The 19093-nt window shown below is 39.7% G+C and overlaps 1 protein-coding gene across 2 annotated transcripts in view; it reads left to right on the top strand.

Annotated features, from left to right (window-relative positions):
- Positions 1 to 19093, top strand: part of DOCK2 (dedicator of cytokinesis 2) — a 166292-nt gene that overhangs the window by 6225 nt on the left and 140974 nt on the right. For both annotated transcript variants that reach the window (XR_007628557.1, XM_050311875.1), the window contains exons 2-15: positions 1045 to 1128; positions 3973 to 4013; positions 6152 to 6207; positions 6352 to 6448; positions 7583 to 7731; positions 8763 to 8898; positions 11079 to 11233; positions 11887 to 11968; positions 12422 to 12557; positions 13213 to 13288; positions 14243 to 14319; positions 14646 to 14771; positions 15637 to 15761; positions 18136 to 18234. Coding sequence is in view for 1 of the 2 variants with exons in the window: in XM_050311875.1 (XP_050167832.1) it covers positions 1045 to 1128; positions 3973 to 4013; positions 6152 to 6207; positions 6352 to 6448; positions 7583 to 7731; positions 8763 to 8898; positions 11079 to 11233; positions 11887 to 11968; positions 12422 to 12557; positions 13213 to 13288; positions 14243 to 14319; positions 14646 to 14771; positions 15637 to 15761; positions 18136 to 18234 (1439 nt within the window). In the remaining variant the exon portion in view is untranslated. The remainder of the gene's footprint in view (positions 1 to 1044; positions 1129 to 3972; positions 4014 to 6151; positions 6208 to 6351; positions 6449 to 7582; positions 7732 to 8762; positions 8899 to 11078; positions 11234 to 11886; positions 11969 to 12421; positions 12558 to 13212; positions 13289 to 14242; positions 14320 to 14645; positions 14772 to 15636; positions 15762 to 18135; positions 18235 to 19093) is intronic.

The raw sequence follows: 19093 nt of genomic DNA, 5'->3' as shown, positions 1-19093 counted from the left end.
AGGGAATGGGGGAATATCCTGAAGGTGGGCTCTGCTTTATAGAGCAGTTTTTCCCTAGTCCAAAATGCTTCCAGTTTGGTTGCTGTGTGTGTGTCGATGGATTGGGACACTGCCATGAGCAAGGCAGGGAGCTCTGCTGACCAACACCTTTCCTGCAGCAGGCAGGTCCTGGTTAGTGCCAGTGGTACTGTTCCTACCTGCACTGAGTTTCAGTTACATATTTTAAGAGTTTCCTGGTGTGATTTGACTCCAATAACCACTTCTACTCTCTGATGCTACTGCTCAAGTCTATAACCAAGGCTAGGAAGAAAAAAAAAGGACAGAGGCATGTGGTTACCATAGCAGCCCACATCCTGTAGCCCTAGAACCTAAGAGCTGGCAAAGAGGCTTATTTTCTTGAATTCTCTCTGAAACTGCTGGTTCTTAACCACATACAGATAAGCTTCTGATTAGAACACTTTCAAAATCCACTGCTCCTGTGTTCTTTTCAGAGTCATACAGAGAATGCAGAGAACTGTGAAACTTTATACTCTTTCCATATGAAACAGTTTCATGTTAAATCGAAGCGTCTAAACCCAGGAAAGGATTCAGGAAATTCAGTTTCTGTAGGAACCTCTGTGCCCTTTGCCATCAGTGTAGCCATAAATTTCTGTGAACTGTGTGCTTAAATCCCTTGAACCTGTGGACAAACAATTCTCCAGCTCTGTGAATGTGTATTTATTCAAGACCTGCATCTTAAATCCTGTGCAGAGCAGGTGATGAAGAGCTTGTTCCCACGTGCCTGCTGAGTTTTCTGTGGGGTTTGTTGATTACTTTTTTGGTTTGTTTTCAGCATAGGCCATTTTCACCACCTTTTCATTCTCACAAGCAAAGAGATAAATTAACAATGACAGTGGAACTTCTTGGTAGAATTACGATTCTGTTTGTCTATCATATTGTACTTATCCCAGTATCAGAGTCTTAATAACCATTGGTTTGGTTTTTGGTTTCATTGTAGTGTGTGGCTGTATTGAAACTTAGTATTTTCATCCTTTAATTTTTCAGCTATATACAATTTCAAAGGCACAGGAATACCTCAACTACCTCTTCAGATTGGTGATGTGGTCCATATCTTGGAGTCCTGTGAAGGTAAGTCCCTTGCCTTCAACTGTGTGTTTCTTTGTGAATTACATCATCCTTTCACTTCACAGCAATTCCCTCCATTACATCAGTAGTTGTCTAATACTCTTATTTTTAGTGCTGGTAATGATCTATTTTGAGGAAGAACCTATTCTTTTCTGAAGAGCCAAAATTAGACATATTACAGTGCATGTGGTTTTTTGGGAAGCCATTACCAAATGAGGAAGTCATCAAGGTGAACGTAGAGTTTGTGAAGTTTGCACCATCTTGTAATATACCTGATGGAAGGGACATCAGGGTTTAATGGAGTACATTTTTTGCCTCTAAACTAAATATTTTTTGCTAGGAGACATTCAGCACCCTTGTTATATCAAAAGGAAATCCAGAATGTTAAAGAAATGAGGGTCTGCATGATAGAAACATTTCTGAGAACCATCCAACTTACAGAACATGCAAAGCAGCAAAAGTCCAAGTCAAGTCACTCATGACAGTCAATATCTTCACAATCTGACTGAATTATCTCTAAATCTGCCAGAGCTACTGAAGCTTTTATCAGCATACCTAACTCACAGCAGCTAGTATCTCCAAGTGTCATTGTAACAGTAATGACATAGGGGTGTTCTTGACCAGATTAAAAAACAATCAAAAAAAATTATAAAGTACTTAAAGCTTTTCAAAACTTTAAAATTATCTTTTCTGCTTTATCTTTAAAATTTCTACTGATCTAATGGGTCTTTTATATCTCAGCAACTGTAGTTATGTTCAAGAGAAGGGCCAGCTGCTGCATTACACACTCACAGAGACAGCTTGGTGCTGAAAGACCCTCAGGACGTTGTGGTCACGTTGTGGTCACGGGGCTGCAAACTCTGGAGCTGTTTGAGCCCAGCCCACCCCACTGCAGAGAGCTCTTGGCTGCTTTACTTGGAAACAACAAAGAATTTGAGAGAGGAGCATCTGAGAAACCACATTTCCAATACAGTGGAGCACGTGGTTTTTCTTCTGCTTGTAAGAGAAACTCAGTATCTCTAAGCATCGGTGAAAACATCGATGTCGCTCCTTAGACAGGCGACAGATGGATCTCTCAAAGTCATGAGTGATGATCCACGGCCTCTCCTAAAACATGCAGGGTCTGCATAATTCTTTAAGCCTCCATTCTAAGCATTTTGGCTATGGAATTAAGTACATGGGCAAACCAGAAACCTCCTTAGCCCTGTGTTCAGTGTTAGTTGCAGAAGCAGCATTTCAGGTTTCTGATTCCTTCGCTACGTTTGTTGTCAGCCCAGAGAGTTGAGTGCTGATCTCGTGGGGTTATTTTTTATATGAAGTCTTTTCTGAATCCTCTGCCCTTGATGCACTAAGTCAGACCTTGCTTTATGAAATGTGTTTGCCAATGAAGAAGTGGAAGCTTTCACGTTGTGTGAGTGAAGTTCATCTGTTATCAGATATCTTAAAAATTACGCTGCCAGCTGCAGCTGGGGAGTAACCAGCAGTGACAGGTTTTTTCCTGTGCTCGTTTGATGTCCTATTTTAGTTGCTTTTGCATGCAAAAAATGTAGGCACACAACATATGTGGGCTGTCACAGCAAATGGGAGGAAATAGATTTTACACACCTGATTGTAAATTGAGGCTATGTGCAAATAATTCAGTTTTAGAAGAAAGATGGAATTTCACTTGCCAAGACACCACGGTGAAAAAAATACCAGTGCATAAAGACCTGAAAAAAAATCTGTCTTGAGTCTTTTTTTGATGTCAGTCACCCTCCTGTGACTTTTAACATCACCTTTCTGACAGCACTGTTTGGTTTTTTTTGTTGCTGTTTTTTTTTGTGGTTTTTGTTTGGGTTTTTTTGTTTGTTTGTGGTTTTTTTTTATGGTTTGATTGCATGGCTGAAATATCTGTGCTGTTAGAGAAAGGGTGAGAGACAAAAGGTGGTAGCGAAGAGATCATATCTGTTCTTGGAATTATCATTAGAAAATGTATGCTTTTAGTCATAAAATGCTTTGTTTGGGATGAAAACATGTAGTATTTAACAGAGTTAAATGGTGTTGTTGTGGAGGTGATTTTGTGTGGTTGGCGAGTGCACAGTGGTCGTGGCCTCTGCTGTAATTCAGTAGGGTTGAACTCTGCAATTTATGTCTTTTTGGTAGAAGTTTATTGTGACTTTACTGTGGAATAGATGGAATAAAATCTGATTTGGTGTTTTAGCTGCCACCACTGCAGTACAGCACTCCTGCCTCCCAGAAGGGGTTTCTGGTTACGAATAGAGCACAAGCCAAGTAATAGTCCTGCACTGTCTTGAGCTTCTAACTTGAACTTCACACCAGGAAGCTGCTGATTCAAGCTGAGCCCAAAAGCTCTAATTCCTCACTGCAGAAAGATGGCTTGAGTCTTATTACATACCAGGAAAATGGATATGTAATAACCAGGTGCTGGATTGAGCTAATCCTACACCTAGAACACAAGCAGAGGAGCTTCATGGCTATCCAGTCCCATGGGCCACCTCAGCTGAGATGGATATCTAAGTGTCTGTGATATAAACTACATTGCAAAGCAACTTACCCTACCTTTGTCATGCAGTGTGGGGGTGTTCAGTTCGGTGTAAGATTATCTGTACTTACGATGCAAGACTTGAAAGTCGACCATATAATCATATTTGCTAAAATTCAAGTCATGCTTAATGCGCTTCCTGGTGTTCACTTTAATCTCCGTAAGCCTGAAGTAACCATTAATTTTTTACAAACATTATGCCAGATATTTCTCACATGAAATAAAACTCATGATTTCACTGTACGTGTTTTAATGCCCTTTTTTTTTTTTGGTTTGTCATACCAAGTGATCTTTCTTCCTTTTAGATTGGTACAAGGGTTACCTGGTGAGATACAAAGGAGCAGAGGTAAGATCACTGTTCATTCCTAAGGGACTGTTTTTAACAGATCAAAGCATGAAGTGGGTTGTTTAGTGTCTCTTAGCAGATGGTTCTGTCCTGATCTCTCAAGTCAGCTCTGTCCAATCTCTCTCCTTTCAAGATGAATAAAATGATCAACATTCATCCTGGACAGTTGGTAAATAGAAGTGAGCATGGGGAAAAAAGCAGATCAATGAAGAAGAAATTACTGTGTCTTCAGGTTAAAAGACACCATTTGAATTAAATGTTGAGTAAATTTGCTGCTGGATGTGTTTGTTTCTGTACTTTTCCTAAGGGTTTTTTTAGGCTACATACAATATAAACAACTTGCATGAGGCTTAAATTCCTAAATATCTCTACTGTACAAAAATCCTATTAATTAAAAAAAAGTCAGTATTCTCATACCTAATGATGGAAAGCCACAGATGAATAGTGTTTACCCTGGGTATAGTGACTGCTAAGTTAACTACCAAGAAAATCACTTCTTAGTTTTAAATAAATTTTTGTAGAAGAAAAGCATTTTTTTCATAACTTGCTCTTAGCATAAGGTTTTGTTAGGGAGCAGCAATGCAAAGGCATTTGGAGTCAGAGACTCGTGCCTGTGTTAAAGCAAAACTGTTTGCTGGAAGTTCCTTCTCTGCACCTTGGAAAAAGGATGTACAAAACCTTCACAGCCTCTTTAAAAGGGGAGCAGAGGGACAGAGAATATGCCAACAGAAAAAAGCCCCAGAATAGTGTGAAGTTCTCTAATTCTCCATTATTTTTTTTCCTGTTTTGCATTCAGTGACCTGCAGGTATTAGAAATGACTTGAATTAACTTAGAGATCTGCGTCTGTTTACAAACTGTATGTGATAGCTGAAAGATCTCCTTTCCTCTTGGAAGCATTAGGTGCTTGAGTTGTTGTTTCATTTCATAGCTCAGTGACTCCTCATCCTACAAGACCGAGGAATGAATAATTATTTGTGGGAATTATCAACAATGTGCAGGCTTTTCCCTGTTGTTTCTCCCATTCCATGAGCTCCAGCACACCTGCATAGGATGCCTTCTTTGTTTGCTTCCATTTCTAGCTCATCACAGGAAGGCAAGGGCAGGATAGTGATAAGGGAGGTTACCACAAGTTCTTGACACAGCACAATATTTCAGTGTATTTCAGTATTTCAGGCACCCAAAGTAGTGACTATCAGCTTGTTTATCTGCCATAGCTGAGGGTGGACATGACAGTGACAAACCATCCTCCCCAATACCACACCTGTCTTAATTCCTCCTTTGACATTTCTTCTGAATCAAAATGCTATTTCCGTTTATTCTGCATAAGATTTTTATTTTAATTGATTAAAATTTAGTCTAAAAACTAAAAAGGGAAAATATTTACCAGAATAAATCACTTCCTTTTAACTAATTCCTAATATTGCTGAAGGGCTTCAAGATCAATTCCTTAAGAAGAATTATTAATTTAATGTACTAAGATATCACTAAATTTAGTATTAGTGTGACCTTCTTCTATTACTTGGCTTCTTCATGGAATCTTTTGAACTTCAATCTTAATGAAAAAATGTGGAATTGATAAGACATGATTGTGTTTTGATTAAGATCCAGTGCTTAAAATAAAAAGGCTATAAAAGTTGAAATCTAATTTGGAGAAAGGCTTTGTAAAGTAGCACATGTGCTATTGAATTATTATGGGGCTTGAATTATCACCAGCATCTACCAGATGCAATGATCCTGTGTCAGTGTCACTCCTTTGCTTTCATAGTCAAGCTGACCTCTAAACAAGACTGTGGTTTTGTCCAGGAAAGTGAAACCTGTGGGCTGATGCACAGACAAAATGTTTCTTTACTGAATTTAACTTATATGGTATTGACTTGTATTTAATTGTACTGTTTCCTGGGGGAAGAGTGTGGAAGGTGGTGTTTCTTACAAACAAAGGTAGTCCTATGCACTTTATATTTGCAGAGAAGGATATGACAAAACGTCTATTATATGAGGAATGCATTTATTTGAATAAAAAACTAGATAACCAAGAATTAATTGGGATATTACCATTTATGTGATTAAAGTTTATGTTCATAGTTGTGGCTGTTACTTAAATGTTCTTGGACTTATATTTATTTTTCTCCTTCAACAGGGAATATTTCCTAAATCCTTCATCCACATTAAGGAAGTTACTGTTGAAAAGAAAAGGTATGGAATTTATCTGTTGTACCACACTGAGGATCTTGCTTGCTAAAGAATTAATTTTAAGGCATTTATATACCCCAACCACAGTAACTATAACACACACCCATGAAACACAGACTCTGTGTTATGTTCTCCTCTCTTTCCTAGGCATACAGAAAACATAATACCTTCTGAAATTCCTCTAGTTCAAGAAGTTACCACTACTCTCTGGGAATGGGGAAGCATCTGGAAACAGCTCTATGTGGTAGGACACTGAGCCACGCTGCTTTTGGCCTGATAGCCCGTCCTATTTATGCACATTGCCCAAATTTGTGTGTTTTCCTCGGATGCAGGGCAGGGTCTGGGTGGGTTTAAGGAATTTCTTCCTCAGTGCCTCAGATAATTACCATTTTCTTCAGTGGCTTTACATGTCCAGTGGCTTTAAATCTAGTCCAGCCATCCCCCTGGCAGTGGTGGTGCTGGGTTCAGAGTTGGACTGGGTGGTCTTGGAGGTCCCTTCCAACCCTGAAGATCCTGTGATTCTGTAAATGGAAAGGCTGACACTGCTGAGGGGTGGTGTAACGTCATGGCAGTTGTTTCAACCTTGAGTATCCTGTAAGTGACAAACTTTTCATAATTTTGATTTGTAGAGGTGAAAAGTTTCCATTTATAGGAGTATAGAGCATAACCAAGATGCGTGTGAAAAAGATTTGTGATGTTCTTGGAATGCTAGAGCAAAGGTTGTTCAAGGGTTACTGGGATCATGTAGCTATTAACAGTTGACAATTTCAGGAATTGTGCTGACTGTTCCAGGATCCCAGCCGTTGGATTTTCCTTTTTTTTTCTGTTGGATCAAGGAAATCTTGAATATGGCACAGTTTTCTGAAACATGTCACTTGTGAAACATGTCACTTGTTATTCTTTCGCTTGTTAAAGTCAACAATGGAAACTTGTTTCAGTGAATGACGCAGAAACTGCTTTAGTGAATTCTGTGCATTTTCTTATTTTTCTCTTGAATGTGTTAGTGCCACAATCAAATGTTGTTGTTCCCAAAACGATCTTATCAGTCTCTCATACAGAAGGAAATTGCTTCTGGAACGTTTTCTCTTGATGAGACTTTTAAAGAATCTTAAAACAGCACTATTAAATAAAATAAAAACAACATCATTCCCTATCCCCATACAAACCACTTAAATTTAATGTCATTTCTTTCTGGTCACATGGGAGATTCTGTCCTGAGCAGTTTGTGGGATGAGAAGAGGAAGGAAGCCAGGCTCATTTACTTTGCCTGCTTCCTGCAATCGTTTAGCATTAAATGTGGCACATATTTAATTGTCAAGACCGATGTTTCACTTCAACTCGAAGCCTGAAACTTCTTTTTTTTCCCTTTCTATCTCAGACAAACAAGAAGGACAGGTTCCAGCAGGTGCAGTCCATGATGTTTGACTTGATGGAGTGGCGGTCACAGCTCCTGTCCGGGACTTTGCCGAAAGATGAGCTCAAAGAACTCAAACAGAAAGTCACTTCCAAAATTGACTATGGTAACAGGTAAGTGGCCTACACTGCTTCTGGAAAACCTGATTTATTTTCAAGCTACCATCAAAGAGATGATGATAAAGTTTTCATGTTTGCAGTTTTGGAACTCAAAAATGTGATTTTGTGTTGAATGTTCCTTTTCAAGCTTCTCCCTGTTAATCCTGGGGTAATAGTGAATATTGTCTTCAGGTTTCTCACAGTCAAGTACCTTTTCAAAGTATTAATTTATTTGCTAATTATAAATATGTGAGCTTGTTAATTGCAAAGATTTGATGTCTGATAACTGGCCTTTAGTTACACACAACACCAGTGTGCTCAGGACTCAAAACTTGTCCACTCTTTACAAACACAGTCTATGTCTACAGTGTTATGTGACCCCCAAAAGTGGTGCTGACAGACCATGGTAAGTCTGCAAACACACACATCCACACCCACACCCGATTCACTGGGGGATTTCCAGGCAGAATTCTAGTTCTGATGACAGAAGTGAAACTACCAGAGACAGAATAGTTATTTGACAAAATATCTCATCTCCTTGCTAATGAAAGGTCACTGCAACACGACGTATTTTTTGGCAAAAAAAGTGCTGTTGATGGTATTCCGCCATCAGCAGGAATGAGTGAGAGCTTGATAAACAAATCTTTGTAGTATTGGTTTTACAGGCAATGGGATCTGCTTATAAACTCTGCTTGGCTATTTTAAGTGACAGTGGTGGTTGTGGCCTGAAGGCCTCTGTGCAGCTCAAAGTCTTCAGTAACCTGTGGCTACACATAAACAATGACCACAAGATGTTACGAAACTCTGAACCTCTTCACTGTGATTTGGATGAGCAGGGTGGATCTACTTTAAGTGATAGGCTATTCAATGCTAAATACTGCACAACAGCTTCTGGTTTAGTTAAATTTTTCTTCAATGAAATACAATTGCATTTATTTAGACTTTATTACTTTAAAACTTGAAGCGTCTCCTCGTGTGTTACATTTCTAAGCTTCCTTTATACAGAGGGAAATAACCCAACCATTAAGCCTTTTGTATTTTCACAGAATCCTTGAGCTCGACCTAATAGTTAGAGATGAAGATGGAAATATCTTGGATCCAGACAAAACCAGTGTCATCAGCCTGTTTCATGCACACGAAGAAGCCACCAATAAAATCACTGAGCGAATCAAGGAGGAAATGGTAGGAATGACTGGGAAATTTAAAGCTTCCTTTCCTAAAATCCAAACAGAAAACTAGTCTAAGGGCTGAGGGATGCAACCTTCTGCCATAAAAGGTGGAAACTTTTGCCTCTGACTTTAGAGTAGATTCACATTCATGTGGAATGAACACGGCTAAGCCTCAAATTGAGGTAGTTGCATTTGTGCAACTAACTCAGTTTGGGATTGTATTTTGGATTTGGGCTGTAGGCTGGGCTGAAAGCCTCTGTCTAAAGCTAGTTCAAAATCCATTCTTGGATTCCTGTATGGAAATACATCTCCTCTTTCCATCTGTGGAGTTCAGCAGCCCTGTGGGCTGCTCAATAGGCTGAATTGCATCGTGAATAGTTCCACACTATAGTTCAGCTGCACGCTGCGAGTAACCACAGCTCGTTTTTACAAGACCTTGTGACAGCACTAGTTGTTTGCTAATGTTGCTGCCTGCTAGTTAGTCTGATGAAGCTGAATTTAAGCTCACTGAAGAGGAACTAAGGTGAACTCAGCATAATCTTGTGCACACCAGAAGTTCGTGTGCCAAAGCAAAGCTGACGAGTGCATAAATTTAATCTTTTAAAATGCAAAGCAGGTGACTTCCCTTCCTTGACCTTTTTCTATATTAAATCCCTTCAGGGATTTTTAAGCCTCTTTGGTTCTTTTCTCCATTTATGAGAAAGTAAAGTGTAAAAAAGCAAGTAAAACACTTGACAGAAAATAGTTGGGTTGTCACCACACTTACATAACTCCCATGACAAACCACTGGAAAAAAAACTTTTTGAGTTGTTCTCTAAGTGTAACTAAATAAATGCTGCTCCCCACACATCAAAACCGACAACTAACTGACAAAAAATTAAACCTGGGAGTCTGCAACAGTGGTGCAGACTTTAACAAAGAGTGGTGACTTGCTTTAAAAATAGAGCCAAACAATGGTCATCAGGTGTTGAGTAGTTGCTTCTTGGTGGCTGAAATGGGGTATAGGTAGAATTCAGGAGCCTATTTTTGAGTCAGTGAACCCACTCAGCTGTGTCTTGATATCAGCATGTTATTTGTCTCCTCTTCAAAGAGACTTTTTTCATTTTGCTAGTGCTTCCAGCACACTGAAAGCCCATCACGATGTGGATTGCACATCTGCTACATCTTACTGTGTTCAAAATTAATTCTTATAGGCTTGCATCTGCACTGACATCTTTAAAAGTGGTGGGATTGGTTCCCCCTTTGTGTAACTGCCTGGTGGCTGCAGAACTGAACTGACAGGGAAGTCATAGAATATCTCAAGGTGGAAGGAAATCATCATGGACCATCAAGTCCAACTCCCTGCTCTCTTCTAAAGGGTTTGAAGTTGCTGCAGCACAGCAAAAACACTGTTAAGTCTTTTAGGCACAGTATTTTACCAAAATGTGAGAAATGGACTTCAGAGTAGTTCCACTGAAAGCAGCCTGGGGGAGGGAAGGTTTTGAATATATTCATACACAGGAGTGAAACTTAGCCTGGCTCTTTTCTCCTGAATGAAAGTAAATCTGAGATTTTCAAAATAGGAAGGTTCCTGGAGGGGAAGGAAGAAGGGGAGAAAAACAATTTAGCTGTTGTGTTCCCTGGAAAGTTAATAAAATAAACCCTGTTCCATTTCTAAAAGGAGACCCCTGCTGGGAAATATGTTTAGAATCTCATACCAAGGAAGATCTTACTCATTCTGATAAGTCCCCAAAGTGATTTAAGGCATCTCTGTCATTAACTTTGCCATTATTTGCACAGGGGGTGGCCCCTGCTCTGGGTTCAGTGTTTTCAAGAACCGAGTCTGAGCTTTTTATCTCCCTGTGTACAGGGAGGGCTCAGGGGAGGAAGGTGGCATCTCCAATATCTGTGTCCCTTCTCCACTTCAGACCTGGTAACTCTCCAGCTTCCTTGCAGAGAGGGCTGTTGATCCCTGGGGAAGCCTGGTGGAGGCTCAGAACCTTATTTGCCCATCATGTCTTCCCAATCAAGCAAAGTTTTGAAAGCAACAAACAAAGGGCAATGCTTATCTGCTGGAAACAAGCATTTTAATCCAAACTTCCTGGGATTTTTTCAAGATTAACTGTTACATGTCGTGAAAAGTGAAAACTGCTTGTAGTATCCCACCATTTCAATTCGTGGATGCAGCTGATGATTTTTCCTCCTTCTGAGCAGTCCAAGGATCAGCCAGATTATGCTTCGTATTCCCGAATGTCGTCATCCCCAACCCACAGCCTCTACGTGTTTGTGAGGAATTTCGTTTGCCGGATTGGAGAGGACGCAGAGCTCTTTATGTCACTGTACGACCCACAGAAATCAACAATTATAAGGTAAAACTTCCCTCTTTTCACTGGAGAGGAGTAGCAAAAGCAGCCAGCCCAAATGAAGTCAAATAATTTCCAATGTGCTAATAATGCAGAGAGTTTTAGAAATGTTTTCATTTTATTTATATATTTATTTTTATTTTATTTTTACAAATAAAAGGGACAAAATCAAAAGCAAAGCTAGGTGTGGACAGAACTAGGTTCTGGCTGCTACTAAAGGATTTTAAGTTTCCAAGTATTTTGATCCTGGGTTGAACATTGCAAGAGTTTGGAGAAGCCTGAGCCTGTTGCAAATTTAGGAGATGATTCTTGTTGGGGAATATTGTGGTGTCTGGAGTAAAGTGCTGAAAGGAAGGGATGGAAAAAAATAAGAGAAAATTATAAATTCCAAATCAGATTAAGTTTCTATTGAGGATTCCCATCAAGCAGACTATGATGATGGTGATCTTTCCTCAAAAAAAGGTACCAATTTGTGTTCCAGTCAAGTTATTTTTTCCAAGCTTACTGATGATATTTGTACAGTGTTTTTCTCATCTTTTTAGTCTGGTATTAGATTTAAACCATTACCACAGAGTGCCTGTTATGCAGCTTTTGTTCTGTGCTGTGTAAGGGAGGAATTTTTAAATCACATGACCATGAGATATTTATTTTCAAAACAGTGAGAATTACTTGGTGAGATGGGGGAGTCGAGGCTTTCCAAAGGAAATTGATATGCTCAACAATCTCAAAGTGGTGTTCACAGTAAGTGTTTTCCAGTTTCCTTCATCTTGGTAAATCCAGTTGTCTCTTCTCTGTGGTCACTGCCAGAACTCCTGCAGAATGAGCAAGGAACAGAGCAAGACACTGAGTGCTTTAATGTGCCAATGCTTCAGTGGCTTTTCTTCAGAAGAATTTGTTGCCTCTTAAATTTACTGATGACTTGATATTTTTATCTGCTGTGTCTCTTGATTGCTACTATTTTTTCTATTTATCTTACCTTAGATTTTCTTCAAACTTTAGGCTCTGTTTTCATCCTTTCTTTGTGCTCAGGGTGTTTTGTTTGTTGGAGGTGACTTTGTTTGGTTTGGTTTTGGTAGGTTATTTTTTTTCCCTGTTAATTGCAAAGACTCAGTTTATTACTGGAGGTCCTGTTTAAACGTCACAACTTGATTTTTCCCCAAGTAACACTTCAATTCTTTTCTATTTCTATCTTAGGATCTTGGAAATAAAGACCTTAGCAGAGACAAAATTTATTTAGTTTGTCAAATAGTCCGAGTTGGGAAGATGGACCTGAGGGACAGTAATTCCAAGAAATACACCCAAGGACTGCGGAGGCCTTTTGGGGTGGCAGGTACCTGATGTCTCCTATCCAGCAGGACCCAAGGGATATTTGCCAGCCCTGGACTGTAGAATCTCTACCAAGACACCTCAGAACACAAACCAGCTCTATCAACTATCTTCTGTATTTTTTTAAGTCCATAAGGACTTAAAAAACTGCATTTTAGTTAAAATCAGAACTGTGCTTTTGAATTTACTGTCAGTATTATTATTGATTAATTATTTATTATTAAATATATGATAACACAATTATTAAGTATACAATTAAGTATGCAAGAATACAATTAGTTGTTATTAATTATATTATCATTAATTTCCTGGTTGTATAACTTCCTACTAAGTGCAAACGAAAGTGCAGTGCCAGAGTTTAATGAGAGAATTCCTTGCAAATAAAATCAAGCCAATGATTACGTCCCAAAAGCATCACCAGTGCACTCATACCTGTATTCCCAGGATTAGACCAAAACTAACCTGAATTCTCCCTTTGCTCAAGGTTTGTAGTGTGGGCTTTGCACTAAATGCTCTGCCCCACAAACCTGCCCCCCTTGGGCTGCTTGACAGTGAAAACCCCACATTTCTCTTGAGGCACAAGAACATCATTCATAGATAAAAAAGAGCTATTTGCAATGCTATTATATATTTTAATGGTTTTTCATTCCTTCCTCCAGTCATGGATATTACAGATATCATAAAAGGGAAAGCTGAAAGTGATGAAGAGAAGCAGCACTTCATTCCCTTTCACCCGTAAGACAGTCCTGGCTCTCTCTTTGATAAGCACAAGAATATTTATCTGTCTCCTCGCCTGTAACAATCTGAAATGGCTGAAGAATAAGTTTTCCTTTTAATAATTTTAGGCCCTAATAATGTTCATTATTTAAGTATGACTTGAAAAGGCATTTAGGACTTGTCAGGGAGTCCACAGGGTGTTAAATAAATGTATCATTCTCTGAATGTGCTCCTTCAGACAGCTGGTACCACGGCCCATTTCACAAATCCAGGCCAAATAGTTACACATACCCCACAGTAAACTTTACAAGCAGGGGTAGCTACTAATTTATAAGCTTGGTTCTGTGTTGAATTTGATAAAAATCTGAGAAAAAAATGGGTTTCCTTTAAAAAAAGTAATAGAATTATCACACATTATCTTCAAAAGAAATGCCAGACCCACTGCCTAAAAATGGGATGCTCACAGATCAAATGCAGAGATGCCAGTATTTACTGGGAAGATCTTTGTGCATCCCACATGGCACTGCTGCTGTGTGCTGGGGAGGATAAATTTAATTCTGAAAGACCCAGCCATGACACACTGGTTTATTATTTCTCTTGTGTCAATTGATCCACCATGTTCGTTGTGCGAGAATTCCTTTCTAAACTCAAAAGTAGCTGATAAAAGTTCCAAGTTCATGTATCTAGCTGTTTATCAGGGAGAGTGGAGTGGGCTGGAGGGGCAGGTGGGTGTGTTCACGTGGTCACTCTGTCCCAAAATGCCATTCTTAGCTTTGGACTGAATCTCTTTCACTTCACCTTCACAGAATTGAGTGGGAGTGGGCTGGAACTTGAGGGAGAGAGAATGAAATTACAGAACATATCACAATAGGGTCAAGCCCAGCAAAGAAGACTGAGGCTGTTTGTCATTTATGTTCTGATCTGATCTATTTAACACTTAATTCCTAACAGGCATTGTTGTTTCTCCTGCAGGGTGGTGGCAGAGAATGACTTTTTACACAGTCTCCTAAGCAAAATCACTGCTTCAAAAGGAGACAGTGGGGGACAAGGTAAACTTTCTATTATTTCCTTTTAAATAACAAGGATTTTTTGTGACAGTTCATTTTATATTGTTTGCATTTTCAACAAATGGTTTTGTGTTAGAGCTGTAGCACCACCGTGGAGGTGGGGCAACTTCGGAGCTCGAAGTGAAGAATCAGGAGTTTGTTGCAGAATCTTAGGGGCTGTTTAAATTATTAGAGACAGTTTTGGATTAAAGAACTTTTACTTTCATCTACAGGAAGTGGGGAAAGTGAATTCTTATCCCTGCTTTGCTGGGTGGAAGAGGTGATCATTTTTGAAGACAGATTTTTTTTTTTTTTTTTGCTCTTAATAGGTGTCTGGGTGACTGTGAAAATGCTTGTTGGAGATGTGATTCAGACTAGAAAGGACTACCCACACTTGGTAGACAGAACCACAGTTGTTGCTAGAAAGCTGGGATTCCCTGAAATCATCATGCCAGGTAGGAGGTGCTTTGTTCTGGAATAGGAAGGGATTTTTTTTCCTGTCATTCCCTCTTTTAATGAGCAGCAGCTGCAGTTTTACTTAATTCTGTGAGGGGTTACTCAGAGGCTCTTTAGATTTCACTCTAATATTGTTCCAATATTAGAGGTTTATATAAAACAGTGAAATCCTCAGAAAATATTTGTTAGTACTGAAAGAGAAAAAATAAAAGATAAAACCAAGACAGTGAGGGACAATTCGGTCTCCTTGTACATTGTTTTCTTGTCCTGTAAGTCACTCAAATTTTTAATTAACCTTGTTTTTATTGTAACTTATCATTGTCCTTTGATAAGAGTAAACATATGAGTTTATAATCTATTTTTTTTTTATTTATGGCAAGATATTTTCCAACTGAAATCCCTGTCCCTGAAGTGTTTTTTTTTGTTTTGTTTTGTTTGTTTGTTTTTTAAAAAAAACCACAGCAACTTAAACCTTTCCCTCACAACCTCAGTACAATTTCGATACTTTTTAAGGTCATACGAATTCGCTGTCAGGAGAAAATTAAAACCCGAAGCTCCCTCTAGAAGGAGAGCTGTGAATTTGGGGAAGCTTCCTAATGGATCATCCACCACCTCACCAGCAGGTGTCGGGGCAGGACGAGAATTGCTTCGAGTCCCTCTGAGAGCTCCTTATTGTTTCGTTCGTCATCACATCGTAGTTTCCCTTTAGCTAAGAACAAGAACTGAAAAAATAAGTTCAGGTGGAAAATAATGCATTTTTATCTGTCTCGCTGCGAAAAACCCGAGATACTTGTGTGACGTTCAGTTGCTCCTTTGGCCTCACAGCATTTTTATTGATTTTTAACCTTTTGATTTGTTTTTTAGGAGATATAAGAAATGACATATATATTACACTGCTGTATGGAGATTTTGATAAATACAATAAAACAACTCAGAGGAATGTGGAAGTGATAATGTGTGTCTGTGATGAAGAAGGAAAAACGTTGCCAGTAAGTTTTCTTTTTTTTTTTTTCTGTATGAAAAACATACAGCAACATAAGTTGCATTTTTGAAGTAAGACTTAACTAACTTATACATTTTTATAAAATACCATTATTCGAAGACTTGCTATTCCCTTACTTGTGTCAGCTTGTGACATCTTGTGACAGACAAGTTTTATGATGTTTAAAATGATCTGTCTATTAAAGCCCTATAAATGTCTCCCATAAAACTGTAACAAGGAATAACATTGAATGACCTATTTAAGCTGTGCCAAGGAACAAATGCTGATTCTGACAATTACTGCATTCTTACTCTGGGGTTTTTCTTGTGGAAATTCCCAGAGGAATTCAACTTGTACATTAAAATGTTAGAAGTCCCATTTCTGCTAATAACAAACCCTTGATTCATGCCAGGATTTGTGTCACTGTCCCTTGAATTAAGTACGTGGCAAATAATGAATTAAGTGGCAACAATCACACATGCAACATAAATGTTTACAGTGTCTTTTTGCTTGTCTATTCCCATTTTGAAGAGCTCTTCTTTTCCTCGGGGTTTGTCACCAGTTTGGCATTCAGGGGGATTTTTGACCTTTCCTTTTCTGAGCTTTGTGTTGTTGTGATCACGAGTGTGAAATCATTATGACACTTCCTGAGACAAAATAAAGATGGAGTAACTCACCGTGGTTCACAACTTGCAGAAATGTTTTTGTGACCTAAAATGTAACTTTAAAGCTTGAGTGAAGAGAATCCTAAACCCACATAATGCTTAAGGTCCACACAGCAAATTGCAACCCTGATTACAAAACACCCACCTGTACCTAAGGCAGCACCCAACCATGGCTTGCATGCACACAAGTTAACTCTGTTCTGTATTCTGTCTAATCACAGTTAATATGCTTAAAATTCATGCACACCAAAGTATTCCTTAAAGAAATAAACCTGTTACAATGCATTGAATCTTGCATTCCACTATTCTGTATGTTCACTTCTGTGAACAGTCAGAGAAAGTGGATTTGCCACACTGTCTGTGAGCTGAAACACCACAGCAGCTTTCTGTGGGTCAGGTGCCTTTGACATGTTTAAGCAACGTGCTAAGGAGTTAATTGAAATGCTGTTGAATGCAGGTAATAAATCAAGTAATTGGTTTTCCCTTTTAGCATCTAAAAAACCCCCAGTGAGTAAACTTTCAAACCCATGAATTGATAGTAATTTCGGTGTTTCCCATTATCCAGAGAGGTGCTCACTACACAGGAAACTGGCTCTGTTCAGGCATCAAAATAGTTTCAGTCGCAGAACCAGCCCTGGTTTTCCTGTTGTGCAAGTAACTTTTGTTCCAAGTGAATGCCACGGGAGACATTCAAACAAGTGGGTGCATAACCCTTGAACAATCTCTGCCCAGGCAGATGAGACTCAGCTTTCTGCTGTTAAATCACTGTGACCAGACTGTACAAAATCATCCCCAGGTATCGGCATCTCACCCTTCTGCTCGCAGGGCACCCTGGTGTTTGAAGCAGCCTTCTGAGATTGTTTGCTTCCTTCATGCACTTCAGGCTCAGCTCTGATGCCTGCTGAGGTGTCAGGGATCTTGCTGCTCCAGTGATCAGCATTACAGGTCAGCCAGCCCAGGCAGATGCAGGCCAAGTGTCTTCACAGAGTCACTGAAAAAAACTAAATTCCTTGTTTACCACAAATTTTGAACTTGACCTTAGTTGGACTTGACTTGAACTTGGATCTTAGTTCTGATAGTCCTTAGAGAGTGGGAAAATCAAAGTGTTTACTGTCTGTGCCTCTACAATGTTCAGTTTGGAAGGCAGCTCTGGTGGTAGCCAAGATTCTGCTGGAATAGAGTATTTTAAAGTGAATGGAGTAAAATAATGGAATAATGAAGCTAGATTTATTTCTTTTTCCCTTTGCGTGTTTCATCAAGTAACTGAGATGATGTCTTGGTTACTTAAATTCATCAGTTGGAGAAATCAAATCTGTTGTGTGTTCCTCACACCGCTCTGCTTGGAGTCTGCCGTGTGACCCCAGCCAAATGCAATTACACTGGCCCTGCCCACAGATCAGGGGAAATGCTTATTTTCCTTGTGTTCAGAGGCTTGGAAAATGCTGTATCTTCACATCAACGCTTCCCCTCTGTTGGTGCTGTCATTGCTATTTAATTTTAAACCAGGCCGTACCTAAATTCAAAGCCGCTGGGAGGGCAGCAGGATGCAGAGCTCGGGCTGAGCCTGAGCCGCATCCCAGAGCCGGGGCGGGATTCCCGGCTCGGGACTCCCGAGGGAGGCTCTTTTTCGGTGATTCTTCGCTTGTGCTCAAGTTGCAAAAACTCCCACCAAATTAAGGAGGCACTAAGCGCTGTTTTCCCCCCTCTTTTTGTCAGAACGCCGTCTGTCTGGGCGCGGGGGACAAGCCCGTGAGCGAGTTCCGATCGGTTGTTTACTACCAGGTCAAACAGCCGCGCTGGATGGAGACACTGAAGGTACGGCTGGGACACTTCTCACTCTTCTCACTTCAGAGTATCTCACGCAGAAAGGTTGCACGGCATCAGCTTTTTCTAAAGAACATCTTGGCCCTGATACAGCTGAAGGAAGGAGCCTTAGTCACACATCAGTTATTAGAGACACGCGATCACCGAGCCTTGAAATTTGGCCTAGAAAATGATGCTGAGGTTCTGTTCAGCAGAACGAATGAGATCATCTCAGATGACCTCGTGTCCTAAAGGGGCTCGTCAGGAGGTGAAATATTGCATTTGTTTTATCGCGGGGGAAACCACGGAGACGAGGAGCTTCAATTAAGAGACAAACAAACAAACAGGGCCAAACCAAAACCCAGAAGGAAATGCCCCACCCACCCCCTCTTACGGTTTTAGAGAGGAAAAAACTGTGTTGGTTTTCTTTAAGGGCACACTAATAATCATCTAATCAAGCTTTAATGTCAATGATTGGAGAACGCCCAGAAGCTACAAGAGATGGTTCTTATAAAGCCCGTGTGAGACTTCCTAGCAAGGATAATTTTTTTTCTGGACAAAATAGCCATGTATGACAAGTCTGCAATTATTACCTAAAGGTGTGTTGCTGTGATTGTGCAGCAGAGGGAGGGTATGGAAGTGTAATTTCCAACAGAAGCTGATTTGTTGTTCTGAAAACATTGACTCATTCTGTTTATTGCTTACTTTACTTGTTCCTTTTGAAAATTATTCTGTAATTCAGACTTGGGCACAGAACCAATTGCAGGAGATCCTGTTGAAAGGTGTAGTTAACACGGAGGAGTGTTATGTAGTGAGATTTGTAAAGTGGAGTTATGAATGGACACAAAACGGTGCAAATCTTGAAAGTTCA

Source organism: Myiozetetes cayanensis, unplaced genomic scaffold, assembly GCF_022539395.1.
Source record: "Myiozetetes cayanensis isolate MyiCay16 unplaced genomic scaffold, myiCay2020 scf17, whole genome shotgun sequence".
NCBI lineage: Eukaryota > Metazoa > Chordata > Aves > Passeriformes > Tyrannidae > Myiozetetes > Myiozetetes cayanensis.
The sequence above is the reverse complement of the archived record's forward strand: the minus strand, read 5'-3'. Positions and strand labels throughout refer to the sequence as shown.